The sequence below is a fragment of the Chlorocebus sabaeus genome, chromosome 9, assembly GCF_047675955.1.
Source record: "Chlorocebus sabaeus isolate Y175 chromosome 9, mChlSab1.0.hap1, whole genome shotgun sequence".
Taxonomy (NCBI): Eukaryota; Metazoa; Chordata; class Mammalia; order Primates; family Cercopithecidae; genus Chlorocebus; species Chlorocebus sabaeus.
The window spans coordinates 130,609,015-130,626,258 of record NC_132912.1 but is presented as its reverse complement, the minus strand read 5'-3'; the positions used below and the strand labels follow the sequence as shown (position 1 = coordinate 130,626,258).

The window sequence follows — 17,244 nt, the reverse complement described above, 5'->3', positions numbered from 1 at the left end:
CAGCGTACCTACAGTGGACCACGATGGGTCCAGCGTGCACGGGGTTGAGCGTCTTTACTTTCTTGAGGAACTTCAGCATCCCAATGGGGGTAAAAGGCACTCCGAAGTCGGGCCAGCTGGTGAAATGCAGCTGTGAGACCAGCCTGGGAGCTTTGCAGCCATCGGGGAGCTGCTGCGGGGGACATGGGGAGATGAGAGTGGGTACAACAATCCCCCCCCACTTCCCCAGCATCTCATTCTGAGGATGTGGTGGGCTCCCCTGTGCTGGGGCTGCATGGGGGAGGGGCCCATCTACAGGGGGCCTGCCTGAGCGAGACAGCCTGGCCCTTACCCCTGCCAACTTGGAACATGTGCTGGTTTTGGGGCCACAGGGCAGGGCCCGCAGCAACCGTCCATGCCCAGGTCGGGCAGGACCCAGGCAGCCAGACTCATCCCCAAAGCTGGTCTGCGTGCTCACAGACCCCCATGCAAGTGGGCGGTCATGGCCCATTTCGCCTGGACAGTCCCACCCGGTGCTTGTGGTGCTGAGTAATCACCAACAGCACATCCTTCCTTGTGCAAAGCTGTCTTACATTTGGGAGGACAGACGATACAGTCGGCCTGCTCTTTGGAGACTCCCAGACTTGCCCTCAAAGGCTGTCTCAGTTTTCGGACCCAGAGACCATGAGTTTAATTCCCTTGCCTAGATCACAGAAGGTGATACACAGTGTATTTGGAAGTAGATACGTGTGCATGTGTGCATGTGTGTATGTGTGCGGGTGTATGCACATGCACACGCATGAATGTATGCGTACACATATATGCATGTTTATGTGCACGTGTGTGTGAATGTGCATGCATGTGTGCACCCATGTGCGTGTATGTGTGTGAGTGTATGTGTGTGCACGTGTGTGAATGTGCATGCACGTGTGCTTGTGTGAATGTGTGTGTATGTATGTGTGTGAATTTGTGTGAATGTGCGTGTATGTGTGTGGGTGTATGTGTGTGCACATGTGTGAATGTGTGCATGTGGGCATCTGTGTGCGTGTATGTGTGTGTGCACATATGTGCACACATGTGAATGTGTGCATGTGTGCATGTGTGCACGTGTGTGCATGTGTTATGTGTGTGGGTGTGTGTGCACTTGTGTGAATGTGTGCGTGTGTGGGGGGTGTGTGTGTGTACATATGTGAATGTGACTGTGCATGTGTACAATTGTGTGTGTGGGGGTGTGTGCATGTATGCACCTATGTGTGGATGTATGTGTGTGCATATGCATACCTGTGTGTGGGTATGTGTGCATGTGTGCATATGCATGCCTGTGTATGGGTGTGTTCATGTGTGCATATGTGTGCCTGTGTGTGGGTGTATGTGTGTGCATGTGTGCATGTGTGTGGGTGTGTGTGCATGTGTACATATGTGTGCCTGTGGGTGGGAGTATGTGTGTACATGTGTGCATGTGCATGCCTGTGTGCACATTTGGGAGAGATGGGAGCAAGGGATAGAATGAGAATGATCAGCTCATCCTTTTCCTTTTTTGCTGTGGTTTCTTGGAATCTTAGACACTTATTTTGTGACCTAATTATGCCAATCACTCTATCTTTAAATCCTGACAAAATGGTCTTCTGTCTTTTCTCTATGGTTTTAAACTTTCTTCTACATCTTGATTTCATCTGCTTTGTATACAGATATTTTTACTGATCTCTCTCTTAAACCCTTTGGGGTGGTGGAACTAGCAGGACCCAAGTGTGGAAAATAACGAGGACATTTCAGACATAATTCAAAACGTGTTAGAAACGTGTTAGAAAAAACCCCGCCTCCCAGTTCCAGTGTGTGAAATGTCACTGTGCTACTGAGGGAGGACCCCAGACCCCTCCAATGACTGGTCTTCTTCCTGGAGAGGTCCAGAGGAGTCGCTGGGAATTAGGAGCCCCCAGCACTGCCTGTAGACCCTTGTGCACCGGCCTCTGGTGTCTTGGCCCACTTGCACATCTGCCCAGCACAGCCTGGCCACTGCACCCTCTGAGCCAGGGCTGCGACAGTGCCGGGGTGGGAGTAAAGCACTTCATAAATGCAGAAGGGTGTTAACTCTGGGCATCATGCTCTCTGAGAATGATCTTTCTGGAAGGTCAGCAACAAGAGATGCTTACTGGCTGTATGCAGAACTTCCGGATGGTGTAGTCGACCAAAACCACGCAGTCCTCCACGCACACCCGGATGTTTCCATAGGTCCAGCAGCCTTGGTCGGGCCAGTACTGATGGCACTTTTCCTGCACAGAACAATTTAATAGAAGCAAATAGATCCGTGGGTGCAATGTATCATGACATCCCTCCACCCAACCACAGAAGGCCTCACACACACCAGCTGGAGTCACACAGCTCCCACAGCTGAGAAACAGCAAGTTCACGTGTGTCCACCTCATGAATGGAGAAGCTGAGGCTGCATAACTGGTGAAAGGCAGCCTTGAGACTATGGCTAGGACGCCCCAAGGCTTTCTGATGTAGACACCAACAATGTCTCATCTCTTCATTATTCACGAATCCCATACATTTTATTAACTGACCATCAACCAGTCATGCTGAACCTGTAACCTTCAGAGCTGGGTACCTAACTCCAAATGACCCTCAGGCCAGAGGGCAAGGACGGTGCTTCCCCAGGCATTTCCCACTGGATTCAGCAATTTGTGTTTTTCCTGCTCAGTTCACTAAGGACAAAGTTAATTTGCACCACTGCCAGTCTGCCGTTCAAGAGTGATGAACCTGTGATTGGCCTAATGATCTTCATTTTTCTCTAGCAGGGACGAGGCTGCCGTGGAGTCTGCAGAAGAGGGTGCATTGCTATAGACAGGCCCATTTCTTTACCTTCCCAACCTCTGAAGCAAGAATGACTCAAAATACACGTTTCAGGAGCCCTTTCATTTTGCAGCACCGCCCGCAGCACCTGCCCGGTGGTGTCCTCCATCAGCGTGGACTTCACAAGGGTGCATTGCTACAGACAGGCCCATTTCTTTACCCCAAACTCTGAAGCAAGAATGACCCAAAATACATGTTCCAGGAGCCCTTTCATTTTGCAGCACCGTGCGCAGCACCTGCCCGTTGGTGTCCTCCATCAGCGTGGACTTCACGAGTGAATGAGGACCCACCTCAAGGGGGAAAAGATCTACTTCATCTGCCAGATAAACATCTCTGGAATGGAACAAGCCTGCCAATCATCAGAGAGCATGTCCAGGGAGTGGCCCCTGAGCAGCACAGCTCATGGTCAAGACTCCAGAATTAACAATCTTATGAAACAAACAGCATCTGGTATTTAGTAGAGAGCAGCATCGTGTTATGACGGCCACGGACAACTTCCCCCTCCCTACTCCTGGCTCCGGGCAGGGCTGCAGGTCACAGGGCATCTCTGATGCAGCCCAGGGGAACTGCAAATGCCTACAGGTCCCGGTTTGGGCAAGTCTTGGCCCTATGGGGAGCCCTGGGGACCCTCCTGAGCTTCTCACATTGGAAGGCTCTCCGGTAGGAACTGAGAACGTGTCTCAGCCTCTCAAGGGCTCAGTGTTGGTGGCTGGTTTTATACCCCCTCCCTCTGCCTCCCTCCCACCCGATCATGAGATGCCAGGGCAGCTGTGTTTTGCAATGCAGAGCCCAGGATGTGGAAGCCAAGGAAACCACAACAGAAGTGTGAGCAATTAAGAAAAAGGGAACTCTATTGAGAAATGATTTCATCTGAATTGGTGAGAATCAGGATGCGGCAGCAGCCCAGCACTGAGTCACAGGAGTGGAAAAATCCAGTAGGAGGCTATGGAGGAAGATGGAGAGAAAATGCCAGTGACATTTTCAGCAGAATGACTGAAAGGGGGAGGCGGGGGCGTCCTTGAGCCCCACTGCTTCTGTGCTGGTCTCATGCTTGGAGCACCAGCCCCAGGAAGACTGGTCCTATGAGCCGCAGGTCACAGGGAGACTCCTGGAGAAGGGTCAGCCTCCTTTTCCCTCGTGTGGGCGTCCTCCTCCATGGCCGCTACAGCGCAGGTAGGGTGAAGAGCCCTGTGCTGGGAATCCCCTACTTCCCTCTGTCACTCTTCCCCATGACAAAGGATGACAGAGGCAAGATTTGCAAGGGCAAAGGGGTGGCCCTCCACAGCCCTGTTTCAGCTCCCCCGAGAGCAGAATGAAAGTCCCCATCCTATTCCTGACCAGAAACGGTGGCTGGAGGCTGCTTCCTGTGTTTTGGGTGGCAATTAGTAAGCTGGCACTGTGGGGACCAGAGCACCTCCCAGCCTGCCCTTCCTGTGGGCGCCTGCCACCCATCTTCTGCCCCAGCTGAGTTCCCTACGGCCTGGCAGTCCCATCTAAAAATGGCAGCCCTTCCCCACAGTCCTTGCTACGATGCCTGGGAACTGCTGGGGCCAGGCCAGTGGATGACTGAGGAGCTCAGGACACAGCAGGCCCTGAGCGGGGCTGGGCAGGACACATGGTTCCCGCTGAACTGGGCCTTCAAGCCAGAACACACCAGAAGTACAGCCTCCTAACTGTCGCCCCACCTGTGGCAAGTGTCCCTCCGGCTCCCAGTTCTTCTTTCATTCTGGAGAGTGAGCTCACTGCCTATGGCATGGCTCCCTGCCTATCACTCAACACCCGCCCCCGCCACAGGCTTCCCACAGCCCCCACTTCTCAGCCCTGAATTTGAGCCCCCATTCCTTGCACCTGGGACAGAGCTGGCCCAGCACAGCAGATGCTAATGAGTACTTGTTACATTAGGAAACGAATCAGTTCAACTTTTCTTCTTTGTCAATGATGCAAATTCTTATAATGTACATGCATCCTTTTTTGAATTAGAAACAGCTAATTAAATATATTTGGATGACAAATCAACATTTCTTCAATATACCATGTTTTTCAAACGCATTTCTCTAGTCTGGATAATAAGCGTGAAATCATGTTCATTTCTAGTCTGAGGTCTACCGCATGACATGCTCAACATCCTAAAATTCTAACTTCTAAGATTCGTGTCTCCCATCAGGCAGGCAGAGCCTGGGGCCGGCCAGGGGCCACTCTCACTTGGGAAAAAAAGGAAACTCTTGTGTCATCGTGTTATCACAGATTAGATAACAGTGAGATGCTGGGGAGACAGGGGATTTGTTTCGTGATGAAAATGCTGTCAGCCACTGCATGTGTTTGGGTGCTCTCTGCAGTGATAGTGGGAGGAAGGGAGGGAAGTAGGAAGAGGAAGTGGTAAGAACATCCCCAGCCCAGCAGCAGCAGCTGAAAGGAAGTGATACCGGGGTCAGATGCCTGGAACTCACCTCTTTCCTTTCTTTCAAGTTCGTTAACATGACGATGGTCGCAGACTTTTGCTCCCAGACCATTCTCCAGAAGTCGTTAACCGTTTCCTGTTTGGGGCCTGTGTGTACAGGACAATTCCGAAGTCAAAAGGCACGAAGGGAAGTCGCTTTGGGGTCCCAGCCCCAGCACCTGGGCCACTGGTCCCTGGATAGCTGTTCACTCCCTTCTCAGGCTTGTTGGGGACACACATGTCATGCCCTGAAGTGTTCCAGAACCGGTAGGGGCTGCCTGTCCTGCCACTCACCCACTCCAGCTAGGAACTCCTCGGTAGGCAAGATAATTGGGCCCAGGTTGAGTTATGACATTCACAGGTAAGAAGCAGGGTTCAGAGGAGGGCTGGGTCCACAGCCAAGTGTGGGAGAGCTGGTGAAAGCCTTGGGAGAGGCAGAGACTGGCCGGCCTCCCCCTGCATTCCCAATCCCCTCTTCTTTGTCAAAATCTTACTCTCAGCATGGTGCTGTTCAATACGATATGAGCTAAAGTCCCCAGGAAGGGATCTGAACAACAGACAAAGTGTCACTAGAAGAAAGTCCTCTGCCCCTGTCCACTTCCTGTCTGAGCTGCTGCTATTTTGCAGCCCCGAGTTAAGCGCTTCATGCTGAGGGGGATGGGCCGGGAGATAAGGAAGCCCCTGGCCCTGCTGCTGTCCCACTCTGGCCTGGCTCCCTGTGGGTGTCTGCTGGCAAGAGAGAAACACATGCTTTCATCTGTTTCAGCCAGGATCATCAGGTTTCCCGAGGTTTCCAGCTGGGCACATTCCCGATGTCCTCTGCGTGTGCACATGCATGTCCTTTTTTCTTAGAGATTCTGCATTTCTACCAACTTCCCAGGTGATTTTGACACACGCTGAATTTCAGAGCTCACTGCCCTAAAGACTCCTGGCCTAAGAGTGAGGAAGTCTGAGGAATCTGGTTTCAGCTCCACTGATACCTAACTGCATGTGCACCAGGTCGTGCAGATGACAACCTCTGGTGGAACGGAGTGATGCTGGATTCAGTACTCAGCACACAAGGGAGAGCTAGCCCTGTGCAAGGTGAAGGGCATGTTTTCACGGCTGAAGTATCTTCTTGGTTATGGCCTTGATCTGAAAAGCTACTCACCCTACTACCCACCCCCAAACTTTGGGGCCATGTAGGGCTCAGCCAGCTGAGAGAAATTCAGGGTTACCTGATGCAAGTATTAACATGCTGGAATGGCAGCCGGGGCCACTGCATGCCCTGTGTTCACACCGTATAGGTGTGGGAATAAGTGTGTGTTTCTCTGACTGTCTACACATATCCGTTGTGTGAATGGATATCTAACGTGTCTGTTAGGTGTAAACACATGCACAAAAATCCAATGTAAGTCCTTGGTCTTGTTGGCCTACAGACAAGGAAATAAGAGCTATTCACATCATTTTACCACAAATACGTTCAGAAATTAATAAAAAGCTTACCTTGAGCTGCTATGAATTTATTCTTCTCTTTGTAACCCTAGAAAAAATAACATCAGATTTATATTTTTTCAGAATTATCTTTGCTGAAAGGATTTGTTGTCGTTGCTGTTAGAAAAGCAATACATATTCACCATGGAAAATTTGCAAAACACAGGAAAATGTTAAGAAGAAAAGAAAACTCACCAGCAATTCCAGAAATAACAAATCTTATTTCATACATCCCCTCTCTAGTCTGTTTTTCTGCAAAACCTTTCCCAGACTCACACACAAGCAGACATATGCAGACATTTCTGTCCTCTAATTGGGTGAACATGTACAATTTATTTTATGTTGTATTTTTAATGAGAATTTTATAATTTATATTAAATGATCTCTTAAAGATCAATACAAATGGAGTTCTAGTAATCCACTGCACATGGTTTTACCACAATCTGTTTAACTGCCCATGCTTCCTGTTCTATTTGGTCAGGAATATACATAATGCTGCAATGAACATCCTCTGTGCTTATCTCTGTCTCTCGAAGTCAAATTCCCAGATGCTGATGCTAGCTTGTAAAGCACGGGCAGTTCCGTGCCCTTTGTGCTTGTGGCCAAACTGCCCAGAAAGGTTGTGACAATTTACACTCCTGGCACCAGACAAGAAAGTGCTCACTGGTCATGCCTCAGCTGGGCTAGGGGAATAGGAAACCTCTGCCCACTTACATCTATGTAGGAAGCATTGATGTAGTCCGAACAGGGAGTTCCATCCACTTGGCTCAGAATCACCCTAGAATGGTCATCTGGAAAAAACCCAAACAAAGCCAAGATATTAGGACCAGGAATCACAGTGCTGTCTCTTCATCTGCAGTGTCAGCTCCTGGGAAGGGGAAAAGTAGCTTCGCGGCCACACCTGGGGTGGCAGAGATGTTCTTCCTCAACGTTCCCATGGAGACCACTGGTGTCCCAAGAGAGAATGCACCTGCTTTGGTGAACACAGACTGTCTCAGCTGTGGGATGCCGACAAGGGTAGGATTTCAGTCCCCAGGACGGAGGCCACTGGGTCATTACACAGACAAGAACAGCAGAACGTGCCGGGCCCCTGCAGTGCAAGGGCTGTATTTCATGAATCGTGCACTGGGCCTCAGTATTGCCAAGTGTGGATGCACTTAAAAGAGTCCCAGGACAGAAGAACTGGGTCCACTCTCCAAGGCTTCCCCGGGAAATGAGCACCAGCCCCATGAGGACAAGTGGATGTGGGGGTCTAAGATCGGGGACTCTAACCCTCAGTCCCACCACCAGAGTCTGTCCCAGAGCTGGAAGGCGAGCACAGTGAGGAGTGCCTGGTAGATCCAGCCTGTTGCACAAGCGGTTTTCTGGGGTGGAAGGCTGGCCATGGAGTGCTGTGTGTGGGGTGTGTGTGCGCGTCTGGATGTTTGTGGTGTGACTGGTGTAGTGTGTGAGCCTGATGTGTGTGGTGTGTATACTGGTGCTAGCATGTTGTGTGTTGTGCGTTTGTGGTATCTGTGAGTATGTAAGTGTGGCATGTGCTGTGTGTATTTTTGTGGTATGAGTGGTGTAGCGTGAGTATGATGTGTGTGTGGTGTATACTTTGGTATGAGTGTGTTGTGTGTGGTGTGTAGTGTGTGGTATAGTGTGTGTGGTATGTGTGTAGTGAGTGTGGCGTGTATGTGTGTGTGGTGTGCATGTGGGTGTGTATGTGTGGTGTGTGTGTGTATGTGTGTATGGTGTGTATGGTGTATGTGTGTAGTGTGTGTGGTGTGCATGTGTGTAGTGTGTGTGTAGTGTGCTGTGTGAATGCATGTGGGTTTGGTGTGTATGCGTAGTGTGTGTGTTGTGTATGTGTGTAGTGTGTGGTGTGTGTGTGGTGTATTTATGTGTAGTGTGTGATGTGCATGTGTGTAGTGTGTGTGTAGTGTATTTGTGTGTAGTGTGTGGTGTGTGTGGAGTGTGTATGTTTGGTGTGTGTAGTGTGTGTGTACAGTGTATGTGTGTGTGTAGTGTGTGTGTACACACACGTCAGGGCTCCATCATGACTTTTGTGGGTCGCAGTCACTTCTGCCTTCCCAGCTTCCTTCATGGAATTATCAAGAAGGTTATCTAAGAAGGTTATCTGAGGACTGGGTTGGTCGCTAGTGAAAAGATGCACTCCAGAATGGGTTTTGCATATTTTGTGTGTGATCTGAAGAGAAATGAAGACGTTTTCATGGGCCTCTAAAAGTGCTGTGGGCCTGGCCCTGCTCTTTCTGTGACCTTTCCCAGGAACGTCCGGCTGGGCCAGGCTGGGACAAGGCCTGTTCTGAGGACGTTTATGCTGCCCTGGGCACAGAGTCTGGCACGTGGTAGAAGTTAGAGCCTCCTTCCTCATTGTTGAGTAACTCTAGGTCCTCTCTCTGCTTTCTCTGCTTAGTCCTCGATCAGGGTGGGTTGTGTTTGTGGCATTTGTGTGTGTTTGTGGTGTTTGTGATGGGGAGCCAGGTGGCCCCCAGGTCATGCCTTGTCTGTCTCACCTTCACCTGGAAGGCTGCCGGGCGGGCCACGGGCTAGTGGCCTGGGACCCCTGATGGCTGAGCCAGCTCTGTCTGGCTCCCTGCAGAGAAAGGGCAGGTACCGCTCTCAGAGACAGCCATAGCCCACACAGGGTGGCCAGGGGGTCAGACCCCAAACTTACAGTCCTGCAGACCTCACTGTGAGACCCTCCTGCTCAGGGAGCGGCAATGCCCAGGCAGAAATAGCTCTGCTGAACACATTACACTAGTTGAAAATAATTTGGAATGGTTTATGCTTTGAGAACAGCTATAGAAAAGCACAGGGTAAAATATAGCCTTCTGCTTAGATTTAGAATCTTGCAGTTTCTAAGAGCTTCCTGTCTTTTTATTCTAAAAAGTCACACTTCACATTCAAAACATTAGTTCCTAAAATTATCAGCTGTTGGCACTTTTCCAGAAAAGAGGCCTCGCTTGCCATCAGCCACAGTCTTTCTATAGGCAAAAGTCAAGCCTGCCTGACCTGCAAAGCACCCTGATTTCTGACCCCAGAGCTCCCCAGGGCCACAGGCCTGCCCAGAGCCAAGGGCCACGTTAGGACTCTGTTGAAAGATTCGGAAAGGCAGGGAAGGTGCCAGGGGCTGGGAAAGTTGGGTCCCTTCTCCCCTCTCCCCCAGGTGACTCTCAGTCCCACCCTAAGTGATACTAGGGGCTGTCACCCTGGGGGCAGATGGAGCAGCCCCGAGAGCTCCCTGCCCGATGTCCCTTCAGCCTTAAGTCTTCCTGATAGCTAATGCCAGATACCACCCCATTAATCCATGCCAGGCCACAGTGTCTCCAAGCCACGGTTCTGTAAACCTGTCTTTCCACCCGCGTGAAACACGGCAGAGTCCCCCAGCCCCAAGAGGCTGCCTGGGCCCTGGGGTTCCCACGGTGTGGTGCTCCTGCCAGGAACAGGGGAAAGATCTTACGGGGGAAGCTAGAAAAACCCATTCTGAATCTGACTACGCTTTCAGGCTTGGAGGAAACGCTAATTGACTCCCGTAGCACAACCTAGAGAACGCGGCTCAGAGAAGACTTGCAGTGGGTGGGCCGGGCCTCTTCCAAGTGGGGGACTCCCAGGTGAGGCCCCTGCTCTGCCCTGGGCCATCACACCTTGAGGAGGGGACTGGGCGTACATAATGCCCACACTTGGCCATGATTCTGCTTCCATGGAGGTCCCAAATAAATAGTCTTAATTAACAATATGATGTTACCTTTAAGGGATGAAGGTTTACTGATTGAGAGAAATGAGGAATTCAGGAATGTGCTTAGCACTGAGCAGTTTCTTAACACGTATGGCTGGCAAATCAAGGCACAACTTAAAACCACTCAATTAAGGTAATAAATTAAGCATTGATACAAATTTCTAAATATCCCACATTTGACACAAATTATTCTAAAGATCTCAGACCTCCTCCTGCCACAGCCTTCCTTTCCTTTGAGCTGCTCAAGCCATGTAAGTTACCTCCCCTCTTTCTGTGGTATCTTCCATCCATTGGCAACAAATCCCCTCCAAAGTGTGCAGAATCTAGCCCGGTCTGAGCCACCGTCAAGGCTCAGCTGTGTGACCACCACATGGCCTCCTGACCTGTCTTTCTGGTGTTGCCTTGGCCACCCCTACACATATGTATTGACTGAAAGACTATTTGACGGATTTCTCCCAGTTTTCACTGGATCATGGGTTCACAACGGGTTTTGTAAAAACCACGTGTCAATCTTATGCATGTAAAATGAGACAGAGTTATTTCTAAAAAGTGCACAGTTTGGACAGACCACAGATCGACAGACCGTAGCTGCTCTGACATACAGAGCAGGTGAAGTCAATTCTAGTCCGAAAAATGCAGCAGTGAACAGCCTTCCGGGGCACACATGGGCTGCCTTCCTCCATCCCACCGAAGCCCTGGCAGGGTGGGGTGACTCCCTCTGTGGACCAGGGGGAGGCTGCAGGTTCAGGATTTAGACCTGAACTTAGTGGAGCCCTTTGAGGATGCCATTTTGTTAGCCTCATGGGCAAAGCAGACGAGGGGAGGGGCCCAGGTGGGGTGAAGGATCCCGAACTGCACCCCCCAACCCCCGCTGCTGGACCAGCTCTTTTTTTTTTTTTTTTTTTTTTTGAGATGGAGTTTTGCTCTTGTTCCCCAGGCTGGAGTGCAATGGCGTGATCTTGGCTCATGGCAACCTCTGCCTTCTGGGTTCAAGAGATTCTCCTGCCTCAGCCGCCCAAGTAACTGGAGTTACAGGCGTCCACCACTATGCCCGGCTAATTTTTTGTATTTTTAGTAGAGATGGGGTTTTACCATCTTGGCCAGGCTGGTCTTGAACGCCTGACCTCAGGAGGTCCACCTGCCTCGGCCTCCCAGAGTGCTAGGATTACAGGCATGAGCCACAGCACCTGGCCCAGGCCAGCTCTTACAAAGGCGGCTCAGAACCTACAGGGTTTGTCTTGGCACCAAGACAGGCTGTGAAAGCTGCCCCCAGGTCACCGAGACACGCCCCCGCACACATCCATCTGCTCCCTGGCCCTGCCACCTCCTGGCACCCACGCTTCCCAGCCCATGCCCACTTGTACTGTTGGGGTTACATCAGGTCGATTCAGAGCCTTCCTACAAAGCTGCGGCCCACCTAGAAGTTTCATATTCTGTCATTTTTGTCCTTGGTCCAGGACCCCAGACAACTCTAGGGATTTGTAGTTTGTGGCCACAAGCAGTGAGTCTGAGGGAAGGGAGTTGCCCAGGGCCACTCGCAGGCCTAGACTGGGTGCCAGGCCTGAGTTCCATAGGAGAGGCCCTGCCAGCTGGCACCCATGGCCACGAAACAGCACCCTTACCTGCTGGGCCCCAAGCAGGCCAGGTCTCAACAGTAAGCACAGGCTTGTGGGCAGCCAGACCCACCAGCAACCTAGGTGCCCAGGGCCTGTGCGGGGAGATGCCACCTAGAGAGGAACATTCTGGAGTCCTAGGTGCAAATGCTGAGCAGTTAGACAGATTTGGGGCCTCAATCTTTGGCCTCTGAGCACAGGAATGGCCCGCAGTCATGGGGAGCTGCAAGGCAAAGCTGAGTTTAGTGCAAACACCATCGATCATGCAAAACATAAAATAAAATCTTACTGGGAAGGATGTTGGGATATCTGTTTTTTTCTCTGTTTTCTTCTTTATTTGCCAGTTCAAAAGTTCCTTGTATGTGTCCAGATGGCAATGACTGGAAGAAAATGTAGCATTAGTATGAAATGTGATGGTTTCAAGCACCATGCCCATGTCAGTTTCCCTACTGAGCACAGGAATTGCGAGAACACGTGGAGCAAACTACCTGCTGTCCATAGTCCGTCTCTGCCTCAGACCTTGTACCAGGCACGGGGCAGAGAATGAAAGAGACACAGACCCTGGCTTTCCCCAGGGCGCTCTCGCTTGTGGGGTGAACAGCGGTGTGGTCAAAGTGACGGTCTCATCAGCCAGACCCTACACTGCCTGAAGGTGGAGACTTGCCTTTGCATTTCCATGGTATCTCAGGGCCCACAGGCCCGGGCGTAGAGCAGGCGCCTGTGATTTGGTAAGAACTGACTGCGACAGAACTGTGAACTGGGAGATGGGGGAGTGAGGACAGGCATGCAGAGGGTTTACAATGGGATGCTGTGACTTTGGGGCTGAAGGATGAATAGAGTGGTTCTGGGAGGCGAGGGGTGGGAAACAGCCTTAGATACAGTCCTGATCTTGCTTAAGACTCCAGGCGTGCTCTGTGGACCAGAGGCATGGGCACACCTGGGAGGGTGCTTTTTAGAAATGCAGACTCTCTGGCCGCACCCCAGACCCACAGAATCAGCACGAATATTACCATGATCCCCAGGGCTTCAGTGCACACGTCTCTGGGAAGCACTACCCTAACAAACTCCTTTGTCCCAGTCAGGGAAGTCAGGTGTGAAAGGAATGCCGTGGGGCCCCTATTCCCTCTGAGCAACATAGCTGAGTGTGAACTCTAGTGGCCTGAATTCTAGTTCTTTCTGCTGCCTGGAGCCGCCACCTCTGATTCCTGGTCACCTCCAGCTGTCCTGCGTCTGCTTGCTGCTCAGGTGAGCTCCCCACAATGCACAGTGTGAAGAGCCTCTTGAAGCCCTGAGTCCTGTCCTTTGACATTACACCCGACCAGTGGCTGGACCCGGGGCCACTGGGATTCCAGTAACATGTATCAATATGCATTGAGTGCCTCAGTGTGCCAGGTATGGTGGAAGGAGCCGGGTCATCTGCCCCAGCCTTCGCAACTCATCTACTATTAGGTGATACTAGGATGGTCCCCGTTTTATGGGCGAGGAAACTGAAAGCCAAAGTGAGGTGGTGTAGATTTGCCCAGGGTCACCCAGCGAGCAAGGGGCAGGAGCCTGGAGCAGCGCCCAGACCACCAGGAGGATGCCCACTTCTTCAAATGTGGGAGAATGTGAGGGGTCCACTGCAACCACCCAGGAGAGTGGAGCAGGCCTCACTGTGTAGCTTTGGATCTAAGTTATGCAGGCCTGGGCTTGCTCACAATGCAGGGCGGGGCCTGACCTGCTGCCCACAGGTGTCCTGAGCCTTCCTCTCCCGAGGGCAGGAAGCTTCTCCAATTGCAGACTCAGATCTGACCAGCCGGTGCCCACGGTGGGGCACCGTAGGCCACCCTCTTGCCTCTGCTTTGGGGCCACCAAACCCCGTGGCCACAGGATGAGGCCCTTCCAGGCCATGGGGTTTGTTGGTCCCAAAGCAGAGGCAAGAGGGTGGCTTATGTGGAGGGACCTGCCTGGCGGCACTGTGGCAAGGGTGATGGGTGGTTCTCGGCCTCATCCCCAGCCACCAGCACCTACGCCGCCTGTAGTTCCTGATTCTTCATCAGAGCCATCTTCATACTGACCTTCTTGACCTAATCTAAGCCTGACATCTGTGGTAAAATTCTAAAGCCTTCTCTTTTTCTACCCGCGAAAGATTTCTTTTGGCCCCAGCACTGAAAATACACAGGAGGCATGATACTGGATGGTGTGTACATGATACTGTGCATTTGTCAAAACCCACAGCACGCACAACACACAAACCCTGACGTGTGGACTTCTGCTAGTAACAACAGTGCGGTGTTGGTTCATCAGTTGCAGCAGTTGAAGCACACGAACGTAGGAAGCTAATCATAGGAGAAACTGCTCGCAGGGGAGGAAGGGGGCATATGGGAACTCTGTACTTTCTGTGCAGTTATTCTGTACAGCTAAAACTGCTCTAAAATAAAGTCTGTGAAAAGATAAATTAGGCCAGGTGTGGTGGCTCACACCTGTAATCCCAGCACTCTGGAAGTCGAGGAGGGTGGATCACCTGACGTCAGGAGTTCAAGAGCAGCCTGGCAAACATGGTGAAACCCCGTCTCTACTAAAAATACAAAAATTAGCAGGGCGTGGTGGTGGGCGCCTGTAGTCTCAGCTACTTGGGAGGCTGAGGCAGGAAAATCGCTTGAACCTGGGAGGCAGAGATTGCCGTGAGCCAAGATTTCACCACTGCACTCCAGCCTGGGCGACAGAGCGAGACTCTCTCTCTCTCTCTCTCTCAAAAAAAAAAAAAAAGAAAAGAAAAAAGCTACCTGAAGGGATTGAATGGCCAGGACGGACCAAGCTCTGACACCTCACAGCTGCTTGTTCCTGGCAGCTGCAGAGATCCAGACCATGGAGATGGGGCGTAGCCACCCAGCTGCACAGAGGGTCAAAGTCGAAGTGGTGAGGGGCATCGTGTCCTGTGCACTGCACACGTATGTATCCTGGATCCAGGTGCACATGGACCCTGCAGCCCTTTCTCTGGCTGTCCGTCTACTGTGGTCTCAAATCTCAGAGCTGCTCAGGTGGCCCAGGGGGAAGGAGAGCACCTGGAGGGGTCTGTGCACCCAGCTGAGCCCTGCAGTGCCTCACTTGGGGCTTGCTCATAGTAACCGGCCGATGAATACCTTGTGATTGGCTGTCCCATTATGTAAATTGTCCAAATCTTTTGTGGTTTGTCTGTTTGAGGTGAGATTTCATTTATTTTCTTTCTTTTTAAAAAATTTTTATTTTTGAGACAGGGTCTCACTCTGTTACCTAGGCTGGAGTGCAGTGGCACGATCTTGGCTCACTGTAACCTCGGCCTCCCAGGTTCAAGTGATTCTCCCATCTCCGCCTCCTGAGTAGCTGGGATTACAGGAGCATGCCACCATGCCTAGCTAATTTTTGTAGTTTTTGGTAGAGATGGGAGGATCACCATGTTGCCCAAGCTGGCCTGGAACTCCTGGGCTCAAGTGATCTGCCCACCTCGGCCTCTCAAAGTGCTGAGAAGTACAGGCGTGAGCCACCACACCCGGCCGAGAGATTTCATTTCCATGAACTCATGAGCCACGTTCCTTTCCCTCTCCACTCGGTAGTGTCGGGCAGGCAGCAGGAGAAGGTACAAGAAGCTAGGTGTGGGCAGCTCTGCGAGAGGCCCCAGCTGCTCTATGGAGTTCCAGGGAACGGTTCTGGTTTGTTTAGTGTGCTGGAAGCTTTGAGGTTGACACTTCCCTCTGCATTTTTATAGCACTTATCAGTGTGTTAGTCCTAAGCACTCAGCTTGACATAACTTGCTAGGATGGAGGTAGGGAAGAGCCTGTCTGGAGAGGGGGATTTTCCTTGGCCCAATGGTGCTCGCTTTCCAGGACTTACTCTGGGGCCTGGGAACAGACTTTCCTAGGATGGTGTTCTACCAGTGCAGGGTGGAGGCTGCAGAGCGCGTTTCCGTAAGGACTCAGTCGCATGTCCAGGTTATCCAACCTCATGTCCATGTTATCACAATCCTATGGGGGGCAGGGAGTATCCTCATTTCACAGATGAGGAAACAGGCAGAGGTTAATTGCCCAAGCTCTCTCAGGCTGACTCCAGCATTCACTTCACTGTACAGACCCCAATACCAAATCCTTTTCATCCCCACCAAGTTTGCCCGCACTTTGAATTGGTAAAGCACACATGTCAAAACTCAACTGGATCGGCCACTTTGAGACTCCTGTGTCTCCCTTTAGTGTCTCCCTTTCATGACTTTGGGGAGAGGAGTTCAGATCAGAGGGCAAGAGAAAAGAAAGATGGGGTTGGGAGCATGTCCCTCTTAGGACCCGAGGGAGAGCTGGCCATGGCAGGCTCCAGTGCTCTCAGAGGACGGGTGCTGCATGAACATGTTCTCAGGACATGGCCAGCCCTTCACTGGACAGATGAGGAAAAAGCACAGCCTGGGCAACACAGTGGAACTCCATCCCTACAAAAAAAAAGGTAAAAAGCCAGTGGGCATGGTGGCACATGCCTATAGTCCCAGCTACTTGGGAGGCTGAGGTGGGAAGATCACTTGAGCTGGGAGGTTGAGGCTGCAGTGAGCTGTGATCAGGCCCCTGCACTCCAGCCTGGGAGACACAGTGAGACCCCATCTCAAACAAACAAACAAAACAATGACAAAAAAGCAGCTCCCCCAGGGTTCCCCAGACACAGGATCAGGCTCCGTGATCCTGACTTCAGGTCCAGTGTTCTTCCCCTCCACCGCGTCTCTACCCTGCCTGTCACTAAGCAGAGGGACTCCAATGTTCAGCCAAGGGCCACCCAGTGGCAGAAGAGCATGAGGGACTTCCTCTGGGTGCAAAATTTAATAGGGTGCCCCCAAAATTCTGAAACCAGGGGAAATTATATTCAAATGCAATATTTTTAAAAGTCCAAATCAAGGCACAAAATCTATGATGAACAAAATATGAAACTTTTAACTAATGGCAGGGTGAGTAGTTGTGTGGTGACAAGCCATATGTATCAGGGCCCAGGGTAACAGGGAAAAACCGTCAGCCCAAGCCTATCTTCCTTCATGGTCATGCTATTTTCTTCACCAGGGGCTGCCTGTATCCATTTTGACATTTTATTTGTTACCTTTTCTGTGGTGCTGATACTTTTGATATTTTAAGTGTTGTGTTAAAATATCATTTATCCCACTA

The 17,244-nt window shown here is 51.3% G+C and overlaps 1 protein-coding gene across 7 annotated transcripts in view; it reads right to left on the bottom strand.

Moving 5' to 3' along the window:
• PTPRE (protein tyrosine phosphatase receptor type E) overlaps positions 1–17,244 on the bottom strand; it is a 181,593-nt gene that overhangs the window by 19,265 nt on the left and 145,084 nt on the right. For 6 of the 7 annotated variants that reach the window (XM_038009719.2, XM_007964418.3, XM_038009715.2 and 3 more), the window contains 6 exons: positions 12,387–12,477; positions 7,457–7,533; positions 6,755–6,791; positions 5,280–5,377; positions 2,130–2,249; positions 9–172 (listed from right to left, as the gene is read on the bottom strand). In XM_038009719.2, the coding sequence (XP_037865647.1) occupies positions 9–172; positions 2,130–2,249; positions 5,280–5,377; positions 6,755–6,791; positions 7,457–7,533; positions 12,387–12,477 (587 nt within the window). The remainder of the gene's footprint in view (positions 1–8; positions 173–2,129; positions 2,250–5,279; positions 5,378–6,754; positions 6,792–7,456; positions 7,534–12,386; positions 12,478–17,244) is intronic. The other variant, XM_038009714.2, reaches the window with a different exon arrangement.